Here is an 18,161-nt window from a genome sequence, read left to right on the forward strand (position 1 = left end):
CCATCACTCAAGAGCATTTCTCCCCTAAAATTTGCAAAGTTAAAACAAGGAGAAAAATATTTGGGTAAAACCCCAGAGACTTCCTGAGTTCAAAGAGAAGCTCTACTTCAAGACTGACCTTGGTCAGCCAGTGGCACTGCTTACAGACCAGAGACTGAAAGGTCTTCTCTTTCCATCTCCCCATCTCACAGCACTGTCCACATGGCAAGTAAACCCAAATAAGGACAGGGAATCAGCCACGGGAATTTCCCTGGGTCAGCCTGAGGGAAGGCTCTGAGGTAGCTTTCAAGTGAGGGATATTGTTTCCGATGCCTCTGTTTACACAAGCGGTTCCTGAATCAATGCCACCAGCCACGCTAAGGCTCCTTCCAGCCCCAGGTGATTTATACTTGTGATAATTCCCAATTCTCTTGGTGCTGGGCAGGCTTCACTGCTGCGAAGGCAAACTTGGAGACATTGCTGTTGATCACTGCGTGAAGACCAGCAGCTAGTTCTGGTTAACATCCCTGCTAATCCTGAAATGCACTGCCACCATAAACACATCTTTTTGGAGGTAATATCACTTGCTAATATCACTGACTTGGCTATTTCACTATAGTTTTTTTATCAGGAAATCCTGGCCTTTTAGTCCGTATCACGTGTGTGTGGATATGTATGTAATTTATATAAAGATACATAAAATACTGGACTAGTGGGGCCTTCATAGCCCAAACTATAAATCAGAAGTTTGCCCCAGTAGGACAGCATCCTGACTGCGAAGGACTTTTTAAGCAAATTGTTTAGGGTCTGTCTATTTGGAGAGATCCCCAGATTATGTAGACATTCTTGCAGGCATGTTGGTAACCCACCAAGCTATCCTTTAGGTGTGTATCCCTGCCAAGGTCTGGAGATGACAGCAAGTTCACCGGGCATTTCCATTTGGAGACAGACTTCCAGCACTGACTTGGCAACCATGTCCAAAAAAAGCAACTAGTTGAAAATAACTAAAACAAAAATAAGAAAATTTAGATAAATAAAAAAAGCAACTCAGTTGCCTCTAGATATGTCAAGACATTTAAAAACCTTCATGCCAACCATGAAATGACCGACACATCTCACCCAGCAGCTGCTCCTGCGGAGGACATCAATCACTACTGCCAACCCATGCATGCTGTCCCCCAAACCTCTGCTTGGCCCAGATACTGCCTGACCAGGCAGCTCACCCTACTGTAGAGAGCAGTGCAGTCACCGGTCCCTTTTTGATACATTGAATGCTGGTCTCATCATCCTTTGACAATTCAGAGATCACAGCAAAGAAAAAATGTTTCAGTGCTTTTGATATTCATATTAGTGGTAGTGTTCTGTTATTCTAACTCATCATCCCACGTGTCTTTAAAAATTAAGGGTTCTCAGCGTAAAATACGTAATATAGAACTGATCAAATAAAAACCCTGTAGTCTGAATCTGGATTGGATATATTAGTACGAACTCATGAGGTATTTTATCTTGAAAACTTTTAAAGGGAAAGAAGCAAGAACTTATCCTGCTATGTGAAAGAAGTATATAACTATATAAAAAAGTATTCTAACAAATCATGAAAAAAGTAATTAGAATTTTATCTTTTGCAACCCACTAATGAATTAGTGGGTCAATCAGAAGACGCCAATCAGACACTAAATCCCTAACAAACACTACTTACAGTCTTTACAAAGAGATCAAGCCTTTAGATGCAGCCACCCACCGGCAGGAAATGCAGAGAACAGAGGGACATGCTGGCTGCACCATCCTGAGTTTGCAAATAGCAAGACAGACTGTAAGAAACTACCAGCCAAACAGCCTATAAATTTCCTTAAATGAGATGGCAGGGGAACTTAAGGAATAAAGCAGACATAAAAACATCAATTTATTAAAATGGAAGACTAACCTATATTGGTGTTTAGGTAATTACTGTAAAAGGATAATGGTTATTTGGGTGGGTGGTGTTGCTGGACTGGTGCATAAGGAGTAACAAGAATTCAGTAAAGTGACTGGAAATAAATCTATCAGCAATAATTTTAAAGTCTTATGAAAAATGCCATTAATAATGAACTAAAATACTTAGGAATTAACTTTTATGTAATGTAAAGCCCTATATGAAAAAAATTATGAAACTTTACTGAAGAACCTAAAGGAAGACTCACACGTGGGGAAACAATTCTTTCTTGAATAGAAGGAGATTATACTGGACTGATGTCTTTCCGATTCATCCATAATTACTGACATCACTGATGACTGGAAAATGCAAGAAAAGGGTACCTCATACACCATGTTCTCTCTGGACTGTAACCTGGTATGGATCTATCAAAACCTAGAATGTATAAATGCTCTTAATACAGTGACTCCTCTTCTAGGCATGTTGCTACAGAAATACCTGTACTAAAAAAAAAAAAAAAAAAAAAAAAAAAAAAAAAAAAGAAATACCTGTACTTATCCACAAATACACATAAAAGGATGTTCCCTGCAGCACCTGTTTATAATAGTAAAACACTACAGGTAACATAAATGACCATAATTACGGAAATGGTTAAATATATAAAGTTGTGGCACCATCAGATTCCATTTCATGGCAGTATGTTTGTCATGGAAAAATGTGTATGATATAGTGACTAAAAAAAGGAAGCTATAGGGGCTTCCCTGGTGGCGCAGTGGTTGGGGGTCCGCCTGCTGATGCAGGGGACACGGGTTCGTGCCCCGGTCCAGGAAGATGCCACATGCCGCGGAGCGGCTGGGCCCGTGAGCCGTGGCCGCTGAGCCTGCGCGTCCGGAGCCTGTGCTCCGCAACGGGAGAGGCCACAACAGGGAGAGGCCCGAGTACCGCAAGAAAAAAAAAAAAAAAAAAAAAAGGAAGCTATAAAATCAAACATATGCTTTACTATTTTTTTCAATATGATAACAAAAGCACCCCCAAAAGAAAAAAACCTGAACAGAAGAGGGCTGGGGAGGTACCCACCAATCTGGTAGTTAACCTAGGGAAACAGACAGAAGGGAGAGGAAGGAAGAAACTTTCTGGTTTCTGAAAAAATATTTTTACAATTAAAAAGAAAAACACATGCCCGAACAATGAACCCCAAGAACTTACACGTGCTCACCTGATATTCATGAGAAAAACACACCTCACCAGTCAGTGGACAACCCCAGCTCTAACACTGAAGGCCTTTGGCTTAGAGCCCGTGTTTGCCACTTAACGGGCTCTGTAACCTTGGGCTGACCCTCAGCTGGGGCCTACCTTACCCTACCTGTGAAAGAGGAACAAAACCTAACTGCAGCTTTTGTGAGAAGGCAACATATCTGGGAAACGGGAGGTGCTCAACGTATGGGACGTAATAAACATGTTTTGTGAGCAACTTAAAATTTTCAGACAACTCTTCCATTTTCACTGCAACATACAATTAAATGTTGATTGAAACAAACAACAAGCAAGCAAGCAAGCAAACACACTGAAATGGTTTCAGGCATTATATCTAAAATACGACTTTTTAAACAGTATGATCACATGAATCTTACAAAGTTTCATTTATAACATCAATCTAACACTTTTATAAACAGCATTTATTGTACAGAGTACTCTGAAGGAAGAAAAATATGTACAGCCATTTGTTTTCATTAATACATTTCTATTCTGTCCTGCAATACTGGAAAGGCGGAATGTGGCACAAAAATAACCCTTAGGAGTTACAAATTAGAAAACAACACTTTTTAAAAAGATTTTTACTTTTCTGGTAGAAATATAAAAACTGTGGTTTATGGGGAAGAAATTAAACAAAATAAAGTCCAATCGATTGTTGAGGTGGCTTTAACACTTAAAGTTTTGTCCCTTAAACCAACTTGTCAACAGCAGTAAGTGTTTAAAATCTAAATATAAATAAACGGGCAGCGCTGCCCAAATAGCAGCACAGTTCGAGCAACTTACAGTAACACTTCGGTGATCTCTGTGCAGAAATAACGCCCCCTTCCTGGCATCCCTACGGGGTACACATGCAGGGGAGCTTCACCTCGTGCTGCAACCTACAACCAGACATCCATCCTCTCATCACATGGGGCCGTCCACAACACCACTAAATGTACCAGAACTGATTTGCTTTAAAAAAAACAAGTGGGTGGGGGAGGCAGGAGTACATGACAGCCATTACGTTGTCTTCCTGAAACCCTTTAGAATAGGGTAGATGTTCTCAAAGGCTTCATAAATTTCTGCTCTGACTTTAGCACCTATGAAGACAAGTTGGAGTAGAGAAGAGTGTGAAACGGCATTTCTTAACATAAAACCACAAGCACAATTCTCTCCACACCTAGTAAGACAGATGCATTAAAACATTAACGATGGACCCTTGTCATAATCCTATTTTTGTTTTTAAGGTGGTATTTTTTTAAGTTGGCTTCTTAAAAAAATTACAAAAGCAGCGCCCCAGGTGACTCCAGCCTCCTTCCCCAGTCTGCCCATGTGACTGGTGTTGGGCTCTGGACTGTGTCAGAACCCAGCAGGGCAGCAGTCAGAGTGGCTGAATCTTATTCTCCCAATCGCTGCCTTCAAACAAGCTCTTTTGAATCTGCCTTTGTTGTCGCAAAATGATAATGGTGATGAACCCCAAAGTTTTAGACAATGGTACCCAACTTAAAACGCCATCTGTTATGCTGTAATGCCCACCTCCCCCTTCCCCACCAAGGTCATGCTTCAGCTGAAGAACCAGCAGGGCTGTGCTCTGACTTCCCTCGGCTCACTCCCTCTGGTGGGTGTGTTTCCCATCAGAGTGTTGGGGTCAGGGGAAGACAAAAAAGGGGCAAAGCTTCTTTACAAGTCACTAGTCAACTGTCCCGACACTGTGATATTACTTCTTAGCACTGAGAAAATGCCATTCTTCACACTTTCCAAACTTCGAACACTACTTCCTGTTGCAACTTACCTGTTAATACAACTTTTCCAGAAACAAAAATAAGGAGAACAATTCTCGGTTTGATCATTCTGTAGATTAAACCAGGAAATAACTCTGGCTCATAACTAGAAGGAAAATGGCAAAAACAGTTTAGAAATTAACAGCTGCTCATGCCTTTAGAAAAAATGGGGACCTGAACAAGGGAAAGTACTGAGTAAGCAGCAAACTAATGAGGAGGTGAAGCCCAATTCTTGAGGAGCATCACAGGAGAGAGGGCTCAAGTGAGGCCAACTTGTAACTGGCACTTGAAGACCAACTAACTCTATTTCTAATGAATCTGGATTTCCTGACATAAGAACAAGAGCTTTATAAATATGTTCTATAGTCTCTGACCTTTATCAAGTTTCATTCTGGACAAGTTTACACCGACTTACAAGAGCCCAATAATCATTCATTTATAAGATCTGACAGTCACAGTTTACCTTCTAATCATTCACATCTCATCTCCTTAAACTGAAATATCTCTAGCTGTTAACTTTGTTCAGGCAATTTAACCAAAGTGATAGAAAAGATACTAGTTGGAGACTGAATCTTTCCCTGACTATGTTGTCTAACTAAATGCACTATTGGTATGTTTTATTCTAATCCTAGTAATCTCATTTTCTTAGTTAGAGAGATTGAAAACAGTTAGGATGTGTGACTCTGTTTAACCTAGTGGAAAATTCAAGATAGGCTTCTCTGAGGAAGAGATGCTAGGGTGGATATGTGAAATGCCAGTGGGACTTTCCTAGGTGAAAAGTGATATAAGAGTGTGCCAGGTATAAAAGTGGGATGTGCAAGGGCCCTGGCGCAATAAGGGCATGATAAGCCTTGGGGGTGCTACGAGCAGAGAGGCTGGAGAGGTGGGTAGGGACCACCTGCCTTGTAAGTCTTCATCAGGAAGTAGCAGGGAAAATAAATGTTGACTAGCACAAAAGATTCAAACAACTGGGGAAAAAACTGATACAAGAGGTTGTGGACTTTGTTCATGTATTTAAAATGTATTTAGTGAGCAATAAAATGATAAAACATACAGAAGGGGAATCAATTTCATCCCAGTAAAGGGGACTTTTGGGTGTCGTTAAGTGAAGTGACAGGAAGTAGGAGGCTGGTGAGAATAATAGGTGTTACCAAAGACATCAGGAAGACACTTCAACATTAAATATACCTATAAGTATTATCATTTGTTCTTACATACTAATTAGTTTGCACATGTTTTATCATGAACAATGTTTAAACAGATTATAAATTACTTGCTGCCAAAGCAATCACAATCCATTTCAGACTCACCTACTGAACTGTTGGTGGGTAAGCACAAGGCCTTCTAACCTTATGGGGAACTTCACATCGCAGCTCCCCACCATATTCTGAATCTTGAAGTCCAAGAACTTAGCTGGAAAACCCAACTTCTGTACAACCCTGGCATATTTTCTTGCTGCTAGTCTGGACTGTTCTTCACTAGGGAAAGAAAAAGTGAAATACTCATACTCAAAGACACCTAAAATAATTATTTAGATGAAAAACTTATAAAAAGTCCAAATCAGGAAAGATATTTTATAAAGTGTAAACTGGTCACCCCTTCCAATAAAGAAAAGCTCAACAGACATTAACAGTTTTATGTACAAAGTATTCCTGTGTCCTTGACAGAAAACTTAGGCCTACCAAAATGAATCCCTCTTCAATTCACCAAATTATTGATAGCCCTAGATTTTTTTTTAAAAAAAAGTCATTTATTTATTTGGCTATGCCGGGTCTTAGTTGCAGCACACGGGATCTTCATTGCGGCACACGGGATCTTTAGTTGCGGCATGTGGAATCTTTAGTTGTGGCATGCAAACTCTTAGTTGCCACGTATGGGACTTAATTCCCTGACCAGGGATCGAACCCAGGCCGCCTGCATTGGGAGCACAGAGTCTTAAGCCACTGGGCTACCAGAGAAGTCCCAACAGCCCTAGATTTTATACGTGTGAAACATAATATCATCATCACCATTATCATTAATATTATTGTATTTTAGCTCACAAATTTCTACTGAGATGAAAACTAACAAGCTTCATTTGGATAGGAAAATAATGATGAGACTTATACTCAAAGAATGCATACGCTAATTCCTCTTTTACGCCAAGTCTTTCTTTATCCATTCCTAGAAGTCATCTCTTGGACAAAACTATGACTTAGCAGAGCAGGGCTCATGTAACAAAAGCATAATGATAGCAGTATCATCGTCGACAAAAGGTTCTCAAGTGCAGGGTCATGAATGACAAAAATGAGGCATGCATACATGCTGAATTGTATGGAAATAAGGTGATAGCATACACCCTAAACTAATGCCTGGTTTTAAGAAAATGAAGTTACTGCTGTCTAAAAGTGATGAGAATCAACTATTTTAATAAGAAAGCAACAATAACATTTTATTAAAGTATTAGCCTGACACCTAGAAACCATGACACAGCCATTTCTTTCATAACATACAGACCAGGACAATGAACTCCTTTAAACCCACCTCTTGGCTCCTGTGCACACCATCTTCCCAGAACTGAATATCAGTGCAGTGGTCCGGGGCTCTCTTATTCTCATGATTACAGCAGCAAACCGCTAAAACAGCCAGAGACAATAGTTAATGATGTCACGCCAGACTGCTGACTTCTGTCAGGAGAACTAGACAATGAGAAAAAACACCCCAAATAGTAAGAAGGACCTGGTACTTAGTTATCAAGATATCTGTCATGTGTTTCCATACAGGGCTCCCTTACATCACCATGTGCCACACATCTTTTGCATATGGAGCAAGCACACAAGTTGTGACTCTAAGGCGGCTGGACCAAGATCTCTGTGTTCTGTCATACACATCCCAACACCTGAAGACAAGGAATATTTGCAAAAATATCTTTAACTATAAATTTTGTTTTATTAATTTTTTTAGACAAATCTACTGATAAACCTTTTCCACATCCAGAAGGAATTAATAAATCAGATTACAAGCATATCAACGCATAGTGACGTTACCTCCCGTTTCCAATACTTTAGAAACTGAATTGGTGGATTGGCATTTATATAAATGTAATGGCCTCAGTGACTAGGTTACATGATACAAAGCAAAAAATTAGTTTCAAAATAACTGAAATTTAATATCTGCTATCTAATTACACATGAAAAAATTCGTATTATTTCTAATCAAGATCACTCTTTGACAAATTAGATTGCTCTCACAATTTTAGTTTAAAAACTACTATATGTCTTCTCTCTGATTTTACCACCATGTAAAAATGCTCGCATTATATTCTAGTTTATACAAGTCCTAGGAAATGCCTAATTATTTTGCATTTCCTAAATTCCCTCTACTGGTTTTATTGCTTGGATAACTAATATCATTTCATTAGAAAAAATTATGTAAAATCATGTATTCAACTTAATAAAATTATGACAAAAGATTAATTCTTATAATGCTACATTCATATGGACTTTCCATATGCATTAGGCTGTTTTTTTTTTAAAATAAATTTATTTATTTAGTTTTGGCTGCGTTGGGTCTTCATTGCTGTGCACGGGCCTTCTCTAGTTGTGGCGAGCGGGGGCTACTGTTCGTTGCGGTGCGCGGGCTTCTCATTGCGGTGGCTTCTCTTGTTGCAGAGCACGGGCTCTAGGCATGCGGGCCTCAGTAGTTGTGGCTCACGGGCTCTAGAGCGCAGGCTCAGTAGCTGTGGTGCACGGGCTTAGTTGCTCCGCGGCATGTGGGATCTTCCCAGACCAGGGATCGAACCCATGTCCCCTGCACTGGCAGGGGGATGCTTAACCACTGCGCCACCAGGGAAGCCCTAGGCTGTTATCTTAAAATCAGAAAATTTGTAGGTATTTTTCCCTTAATCTTTTTATTATAAAAAAATCGGCAGTTATACAAAGGTAGAAAATATAATAAACTTCTTGTACTTATTATCCAACTTTAACAATTATTAACTTTTGGCTAATCTTGTTTCATCCATATGTCCCTTTCCCAATTCTCCAACTGGACTATTCTGAAGTAAATTCCAGGTAGCATGGCATTCGATTCTATATAGTTTTCAAAACATAAATGGGATCATACTATATATTTTGCTCTGTAACTTCACATGATCCCCTCACAATGGATACGTCAGACTTCATCCTGTGGACTGCTGTATTCCTAGAGTCTCTATATAGTTTGCTCTGTAACTTCACATGATCCCCTCACAATGGGTATGTCAGACTGCATCCTGTGGACTGCTGTATTCCTGAAGTCTCTATATATTTTGCTCTGTAACTTCACGTGATCCCCTCACAATGGATGTGTCAAACTTCATCCTGTGGACTGCTGTATTCCTGGAGTCTCCTACTTGGCAGCTAGTCAATAAAAATGCTGCATATTTTGCTTTAAATCCTTGTTTTGCTGGTGTCAACAAACTTAAACACAACATATTCTTTTTGATCTAGAGACCTTTGGAAGAAAATTCTGTATTATTATAGTCTGAAATACATTAAAGTTGTTCTGACCTTGGGATTATATTCAGCATTCCGGGCACGAAGTGCAATGGTCTTCAGGTCAAGTTTACAACCAAGATTCACTGTGGATACAATATTTCTGTAAGAAATTAGAAAAGAAAACATGATTATTTACTGTTAGTGTTAGATGATTACTTAGAAATTGTATTCTTTCATTAGAACTAATTTAATGAAATTTAATGAGATTAGTTTAATTTAAACTATCTTAATTTTTTTAATTAAAATTTTTAAAAATTGCTGACATTTATTAAGTGTTTAAACAAGTACCAAACACCATGCCAACATTTTACAAAGATAATCTCACTTAATACTTACAATGCACTATGAAGTAATAACTATTTAGTACTGCCATTTTCAGATGAAGAAGCTGAGGCTTAAGTGGGGGTAACTTGCTCTGTATACACATGGTTCCTAAGTGAGGTATGACTTTCTCACTTCTCTCAAAATAAGTATCTTTTGGAAGAACAAAAGTTCAATTATCTTTGACAAAGGAAGAAAACCAGCTTTTTCCTCTGATTAACCCTCAGTAAGTCAAGAAAAACAAACATCACCATTTATTATCTGGGTCCAATGAACACTTTTCATGTTTTAATATTCTTACATAATTTTATAAATAACTTCTAAATGAGTTGTAACATCACTCTCTTGTGAATACTGATCCCAGACTGCAAATACATCTCCAACTGTTCCAGCTCATGGCTGCTTCTGGGTCTTTTCTTGGCACTGTCAAAATGCAATACCTTTGAAAACTTGATAGCTCATGATTAGGTTGAAAAGAGGTTGGGTGTCTTCTTTAATACACAATTGTAATGCCAGTTAGGTTGATCAACTCAATGTTCTCATTTCTACATCACCTATTTCCTTCCAATCAATTTTACATACACAAGTTCACAGAACTTTCTTATCTATTTTATTTGTGTAGAATTGGTAGTAACATCCCTACTTCCTTTTCTGATTTTAGTAATTTGAGTCTTCCCTTTTTTTGTTAGTCTAACTAAACGTTTGTTGATTTTTTTCAAAGAACCAACCTTTTGTTTCATTGATTTTCTCTACTGTTTTTCTTTTCTCTATTTCATTTATCTCTGCCCTAATCTTTACTATTTCCTTCCTTCTGCTAGCTTTGGGGTTAGTTTGTTCTTTTTTCAGTTGTAACATTAAGTTATTGATTTGAAATATTTTTGTTTGTTTTTTGGCTGTGTTGGGTCTTCGTTTCTGTGTGTGGGATTTCTCTTGTTGCGGCGAGCGGGGGGCCACTCTTCATCGCGGTGCGCAGGCCTCTCACTGTCGCGGCCTCTCTCGTTGTGCAGCACAAGCTCCAGACGCGCAGGCTCAGTAATTGTGGCTCACGGGCCTAGCTGCTCCGCGGCATGTGGGATCTTCCCAGAGCAGGGCTCGAACCCGTGTCCCCTGCATTGGCAGGCAGATTCTCAACCACTGTGCCACCAGGGAAGCCCTCTTGTTTTTTAATGTGATCATTTGTAGGTATAAATTTCACCCACAGCACCACATTTGCTGCATCCCATATGTTTTAGTATGTTGTATTTTTGTTTTCATTTGTCTCTAAGTATTTTCTAACTGTCCCTATGATCTTCAATCCATTGGCTGTTTAAAAGTGTGTTATTTGGACTTCCCTGGTGGCGCAGCAATTAAGAATCCACCTGCCAAGGCAGGGGACACGGGTTTGAGCCCTGGTTCAGGAAGATCCCACATGCCATGGAGCAGCTAAGCCCATGCACCACAACTACTGAGCCTGCACTCTAGAGCCCACGAGCCACAACTACTGAGCCCGTGCACCACAATGAAGAGTAGCCCCCGCTCGCCGCAACTAGAGAAAGCGTGCGCATGCAGTGACGAACACCCAACGCAGCCAAAAATAAAAATAAATAAATAAGTTCGTAACAAAAATAAATTAAGAAAATACAAGTATGTTATTTAATTTCTACAATCTTGTGAATTTTCTGGGACGCTTTGTGGAATACCAGAAATATTACGGTGTTGGCAAGAAACAAACACCCCATCTGAACTAGGTAGAATTTACGATTTAAACCAAAGGTGCAAACTTAAATACACATAGGAGCCAGCTAAGTGTTAAAAGACAATAGGGTATGGTGTTTATAGAGGTGAACTAACAAGTGCTTATCTTTCTAAAATCATTAAGATTAAAATTATTTTGTTTTTAAAATTGTTTCAGATCAAACAAACACCCACGCAAGATTTAGGCCACTGGATAAGAGTCAGGATCCATGGTTAAACATTACTTAGTTCTAAAAATGATCAGGAATGACTTACAAGAAAACTGGGTAACATAGTTGTTACAAATATCCCCTGATATGGCCATAAACTTCCTAAAGGCAAAAGCTATATACTTCTCGGCGACAGATATTTAAGAATATTTGGTTTTCAGGAAGGAGAAATTTTCCCTACCCGTCCCCTACCCCCCAGTTCTGTTACATACAGGACCTAATTCAATTAGATAGAAAAATACATTTAGGACAAGAACAGCCATCCTCAGCTTGTGGGAAGGGCACAGTTCTTCAAAAATTTACATGCAGCCCTTACAATGACCAATGAAGGAAAACAAGGACCACTATGAACTATAATGATTCTGTGACTAAGTAATTAATCTTCCCAAAAACTAAAAATATCACACGGGAAGGAGACTACATAAAGCTTCATTTGGTAAATCAGCTACAGCGAAATGTCTACAATAACAATAATGCAATCTAAATTGGACTTCATTGGCCCAAACATATAAGCACAGCTACTAAATTTCTGAAGATGTTATGAGAGCCTTTTACTGGGGGCACTGACTCACTAAGACAGCTTCCCCTTTTCTTTTTAAAGCGAGTTTTGATGCATGATCGCCTTTAGTGCCACACAAATAACTCAATCCATCTGAGAACAAAGAACAGCAGCACAGTTCCAGTGGACCCCTCCAGGGCAGGGAAAGGACGTACAACAAGTACTCACTGCAGCTGCGGCACAATCCCAGAGCTCTCCGAGGCTGGCGTGGCAGGGGTAATGGGGGTCATGGGAGTCATGGGGGAGGGATACAGGGGAGTGGTGCCCGGCAAGGGTGCGGTCGTAAGAGTCTGTGAGTGGAAAAGCTGTGGTGTCTGGCCCGAGGCCCCCTGGGTCGCCTGCTGGGAGGTCGACTGCTGAACGGCTGCCACTGCCGCCTGCTGCTGCTGTTGCTGCTGCTGCTGCTGCTGCTGTTGCTGCTGCTGTTGCTGCTGCTGCCTTTGCTGTTCTTCCAAAATAGACAGACTGTTGGTGCTCTGAATAGGCTGTGGAGTCAGTCCTGTGCCATACGGCATCATCGGACTAAAGATAGGGATTCCAGGAGTCATGGCCCCCTGTGGGAAGTTAGGAGAACAATGGGTTAGGCTGGCTGGTGTTTGTGTCTGTAGGACTTGGCTGGTAGAACAGCAGATGAGATTTGCAAAGACAGGCACCTTCCGAGTACAAAGGGGGTTATATAGCAGTAATGGGGAGGAACTTGCTGTTCTTACACACATCACTTTCTTCTTCAGCATAACACAGTAGGTAAGAGCTTAGGATGTGGAAGCACACCTGGGTGTGAAATCCAACTCTGCTACTTACAACACGTGAGAATTTAAGGAAGCTCCTTAACCCTTCAGGCTCTAGAGGATAACAATGCTGTAAGACTTAGAAAAAATCGAGAACTTCTACTCTTTGAAAGATACCATTAAGAAAATTAAAACTTGGGACTTCCCTGGTGGTCCAGTGGTTAAGAGTTAAGAACCTGGCTTGCAATACAGGGGACGCCGCTTCGATCCCTGGTCAGGGAACTAAGATCCCACAGGCTGCGGGGCAACTAAGCCCATGTGCCACAACTGGAGAGCCCGAGTGCCGCAACTACAGAGCCCATGCGCTCTGGATCCTGTGCACCACAATTAGAGAGAAGTCCGTGCGCCACAACTAGAGAGAAGCCCGTGCGCCACAACTAGAGAGAAGCCCACATGCCGCAACGAAAGATCCCATGTGGCACAACTAAGACCCTACGCAGACAAAAAAATAAAATAAATAAATATTTTTTTTAAAAAAAGAAAATTAAAAATTAAGCCACAGACTACGAGAAAACATCTACCATACATATATCTGAGAAAGAACTCATATCCAGACTACATAAAGAACAATCAAAATTCAATAAAAGATGAAAAAACAGACCAATAAAGAATGGGCAAAAGATGTGAAGGACATTTTACAAATGAAGATCTATAAATAGCTAATAAGCACTTGACAAGATGTTCAAGATCATAAGTCAGAGGAAAATGCTTGTACTTCTAGAACGGCTGAAGTAAAAACCCAAGGGCCGGTGAGCACGTGGAGCAACTAGAACTCTCACGTGTTGCTGGCAGAGCCTCAGAACATGCTTTCTTATAGAGTTAAACATGCACGTACACAATGACCCAGCAATCCCACTCCTGAGTACTCACCCAAGAGAAACAAAAACATAGCAGACACGGAGAAATGTACACAAACGCAAAGCACCTTTATTCACAATGGCCCCAACCTGGAAACAACCCTAATGTCAGCAACTGGAAAATGGACAAACTGTCGGACACCCATACAACAGAGTGCTACTTGGTGATAAAAAGGAACTTGCTGATACACAAAGACAGACACAAATAAAAGCATATACTGGTATGGTGCCATTTGCATGATATTCTAGAGTAGGCAAAACTATCTCTAACTCTGGAAAGCAGATCATTAGTTGCCTGGAGCTAGGGGAGTGACTGCAAAGGGGCAGGAAGGGACTTTTAGGGTGATTGAAATGTTCTATAACCTTCACAGGTGCATACACTTATCAAAACACATACTTAAAATGGGTGTTTTTTGACTTCCTGGTGGCACAGTGGATAAGAATCCACCTGCCAATGCAGGGGAAACGGGTTCGATCCCTGGTCTGGGAAGATCCTACACACCGCGGAGTAGCAAAGCCCATGCGCCACAACTACTGAACCTGCGCTCTAGGGCCCGCGTGCCACAACTACTGAAGCCCACACACCTAGAGCCCGTGCTCTGCAACAAGAGAAGCCACCGCAAGAAGCCCGTGCACCACAACAAAGAGTAGCCCCCGCTCGCCGCAACTAGAGAAAGCCTGCTCGCAGCAACGAAGACCCAATGCAGCCAAAAATAAATAAAATTAAACCTTAAAAATAATAGTGTTTTTATTTAAGTATGTAAACTACACTTCAACAGAAGTTATTTAAAAATTTAAAAGTAGCTACGTTATTTGGAACCTTAAACATAAAAATGAAAAGAAAACTAGAAAATAATTTGGTTAGAGTTATCTCCAAAATCAAACACCCTATAATCACTCAGACCACTTTCATAAGTGCTTATCAAAAGATTAAGTTTTACAAATACACATTTTAGCTTCCAAACAAACTCCCCAAATCAAACACTATCATGTTTATTCAAAGCCTAATAGAACTTCTCAATGAAATAAAGGAGGCTTAAAAAATATAAATCCATTTTCAACAACAGATGGTTAAATTCCCTTGCTTCCCTTTTACACTGTCTCTAACAATGCAGATTCTGTCCTACGTGTACCCTCCCTCCAGTTGTATTACCTGAGGGGAGGCCAGGCCCTGGGCATAAGGTGGGAGGCTGTTGTTCTGATCCATGAGGTTCACTTTCTTCTTGGCGAATCAAAAACCTTTGGACTGGGAATCACCTCAGCATTCAGTCTTTTCCTAGAGCATCCCCAGCACACTCTTACCGACTTCCTCAACTCTCTGGGTTGTCTTCATGCACACCAAGAAACAGTGATGCTGCTTTGAAAAAAGTTTGAAGTTTAATGTAAGAATACAGGTAAGCTATACAGTCTTATAAACCAGTTTCATGGTTAAACAAAAAACAAACAAACAAAGAATGGAAAAAACCAACGAAACTATTTTGGAATATATTTCTTTTTACCTTACAAAGCTGAAATCTTATTCCTTCCACATTTCCTGTGGCTGCATGCAAAATTGCCAACAGAACAAAAATTGTTTTTTTATGTGTTTAATTTATAGTCTTATAATGTTAAAAATTAAAGTACATAATCAGCATTAAAAACTTTTGGGGAAAAACACCCAGGGAAAACAAATTCCTAAGGAACCTGTCATATCTGAGTAGAAATATTTATTATGCATTGTATACACAGCGCTATTAGGCTAAATTCAAGTTTTAAAATATTCCATTCAGCATTCTATCCTCTACAATGTCTTGGGCATTAAGTTTAATAAATTTTGAATTGGATCCAATACACTTTAGTGTGCTCATTTATTGAGCAACTACTTTAAATAAAACACTGTGATAGACGCCGTACAGACATAAAAATAAACATCATGTTTTTATATATGTAATAACTTTAATTCTTCAGAACACATAAATACAAACTATGCCTGTATCTGGCTTTCCTTAAATCATGTCTTTACTGGCTACACGTTTGAAATTTCTTTTAGTCAAAAGAACCGAGTGACTGATGAACTACCTTTTATTGTTTAGTTCAGATGGACTCCTACCGTGCTCAGGATTGCTGTGAGAACTGACCGATTCAAACAGGACTGATTAACACCTCAAGAACAGCATCTAATTATCACACAGTAAGCACAGGATAAATGTTAGCTATTATTATTAGATTTCAGTTTAAACATTACCATCTAATAAGATATTCTCACACAGAACTTACAGATCTTAAAGTTACAAGTTATATGTCAAAGACACACGTGTAACTCAAGCATGTACTGGTACAAAATAAGCACTCAGAAAGAATCTGATAATGACTTTGAAAGGACAAAGGACCCCAAAGACATATCCTACATATTCATCAATGGAAAACAGACCAAAAAAAAGAGAAAACTCTGCTTCAGAAAACATCAGACATATAAGAAAATTATGCTCTTTCAGACATTGTTATCCTCTTACAACAACAGAAGTGCTGCAAATATAAAAATGAAGAGGCATTTGATCCCTGGCATCAAAGAGTTCAATTTGAAGGATTTGTAAATAATCATTGCAAAACTTAAGTGCTATAATAGCAGATATGCACTATGCTAAGCCCCTTGAGTGAAGAAATCAGCAATATATGTCTTTGTAATCTCTGTACTTAGTACAGGGCCTGGCATATAGTATGTGATCATGAATGAATGCATACATGCTACACAAAAGAAGACAATATAACTGCCAAGTGTTTTGAAGAGTATGTTCATAAAGCAGGGACCATATGACTTGGGTCTAGCAAGGTGAGAAGGAATTTATATTCAGCATTTCAGGCAGAAGAAAGATGAAGCAGAAAGAGACAAACACTGAAAGAGCACGCAGTATGCAAGCAACAAATTTAGCATGACTGCATGGAACGTTCCTGCAGGGGATGAGACAGCAAATATAAGTGAGGTCACATTATCAGGATTCTAAGTCATTATTACATGAGCAATATGAGCAGTGACAAGATTCTGAAGTGCACCATGAGTAGATCTACTTTGGCAAGAGTGTGGATGAATTCCAATAGATAAAACTGGAGGCTGGAAGTTCGGTTTAAGACTCACTGCTGTGGTTCAGGCAAGAGCTAATGAGGGCAGGATTTAAACCACTCATTAATATGACTACAGATTATCCAGAAACTGGTGGCTCCAGACCCCTTTTTACAAACTAAGTCTAGATAACAAATCTGTGGAACTAGGTTGAGGCCTCATGTAACCATTTTCAGAGCTCATCTCTCACTCCCAGTGATGGAACTGACCATCTTTCCTCCCCTGTGTCATTAAAACCGCACAACTATTACCGCACTACTGTATCCTCACAAAAGAGAGTTGTTTGCAGAATCTCCTCATTTTTTGGTCAAATTCGATATTTTTTGGAAATAATCACTGATAAGGGAAAAGACTCAATTAATTCTGCATAGCCTTCTAGTGACTGCATATGTAAATCAAGCATAATCTTTTCAGAGACGTCTACCTGGAGTTTTAAACGAGAAAATCACACAGTCCAGGGCCTAGGGAGGGAGACCTCGTAAGGAAAGTGGTGTGTATTTGTATCTTAACGCTCTAGCGTGCCTGAACTCTCCGGCCTCTGACAAAACGTTAAAAAGTCTCAAGCGCAACTTTATTATAAAACCACCACTGCTGGTAGCAAAACAGGTGGGCACAGGCCAGGGTGAATCTCCCTTTGAATATCGAGAGGAATTAACGGATGGCAGGACATAAAGACTCCGCGTCTTGGATGCGCGGGACTGTCCTGTCTCAGGCCCCTCCCAGCACCCTGCACCACACGCTCGTACTATGGGAAGCCGCTTTCGAACTACGGCAGAGGAAGGCACTCGGTGGGATAGGCAGCCGGTACAGGCCGAAGCTGCGGCAGCACGAGCGGGAGGAACAGCCCCCGCGCGGTGTCCCCGTCCATTCCGCGCCTCCTCCCACCATCACCCCAGGGCCCCGCTGCAGCGGTCACCTCTACACGAAACCTCCGAGAAAAGCTCAAAGGGCTTTTTTACCTGGAGTCACTGCAGAGACAACTAACAGTCGGCGAAAACGACGTTAAGCCGCAAACGGCCCAGGCGCCCGCTACGGCGACCGTTCCCGACCCTACAGAACTCCTGGCGCGCGTTGTTAACGTCACTTCCGCCAGTTCCGCCCTCGGCTTCGGCCGGCAGCCCACCGTGCAGCGCGGGCCATGGGAAGTGTGGGTGTTGCGTCACTTCCTGTGATTTGC

At 40.5% G+C, this 18,161-nt stretch overlaps 1 protein-coding gene across 6 annotated transcripts; it reads right to left on the reverse strand.

Moving 5' to 3' along the window:
* Positions 1-3,400: 3,400 nt before the first annotated feature.
* TBP (TATA-box binding protein) lies at positions 3,401-18,061 on the reverse strand. 6 transcript variants are annotated; one of them, XM_060029595.1, is made up of 10 exons: positions 17,944-18,061; positions 15,946-16,043; positions 15,387-15,427; positions 15,041-15,241; positions 12,411-12,796; positions 9,432-9,519; positions 7,429-7,520; positions 6,216-6,383; positions 4,917-5,011; positions 3,401-4,224 (listed from the first exon to the last, which is right to left on the reverse strand). In XM_060029595.1, exons 4-10 carry the CDS (start codon positions 15,092-15,094, stop codon positions 4,145-4,147), a joined length of 963 nt encoding a protein of 320 aa, XP_059885578.1. In that variant the 5' UTR covers positions 15,095-15,241; positions 15,387-15,427; positions 15,946-16,043; positions 17,944-18,061; the 3' UTR covers positions 3,401-4,144. The 6 variants fall into 6 exon arrangements, with proteins under 6 accessions (XP_059885578.1, XP_069397456.1, XP_069397455.1 ...); XM_069541355.1 differs by lacking the exon at positions 15,387-15,427; XM_069541354.1 differs by lacking the exon at positions 15,387-15,427 and having other exon boundaries at positions 15,041-15,244.
* Between the last annotated feature and the right edge of the window lie 100 nt (positions 18,062-18,161).

This window comes from Delphinus delphis, chromosome 14, assembly GCF_949987515.2.
Source record: "Delphinus delphis chromosome 14, mDelDel1.2, whole genome shotgun sequence".
NCBI lineage: Eukaryota > Metazoa > Chordata > Mammalia > Artiodactyla > Delphinidae > Delphinus > Delphinus delphis.

Coding starts and splice junctions, on each gene's coding strand:
- TBP (XM_069541355.1), bottom strand. CDS start 15,094: ATGGATCAGAACAACAGCCTCCCACCTTATGCCCAGGGCCTGGCCTCC. Junction 6,384..7,428: donor GTGTGCACAGGAGCCAAGAG/GTGGGTTTAAAG, acceptor TTCTTTCCCTAG/TGAAGAACAGTCCAGACTAG. Junction 4,225..4,916: donor TGGAAAAGTTGTATTAACAG/GTAAGTTGCAAC, acceptor TTGTCTTCATAG/GTGCTAAAGTCAGAGCAGAA.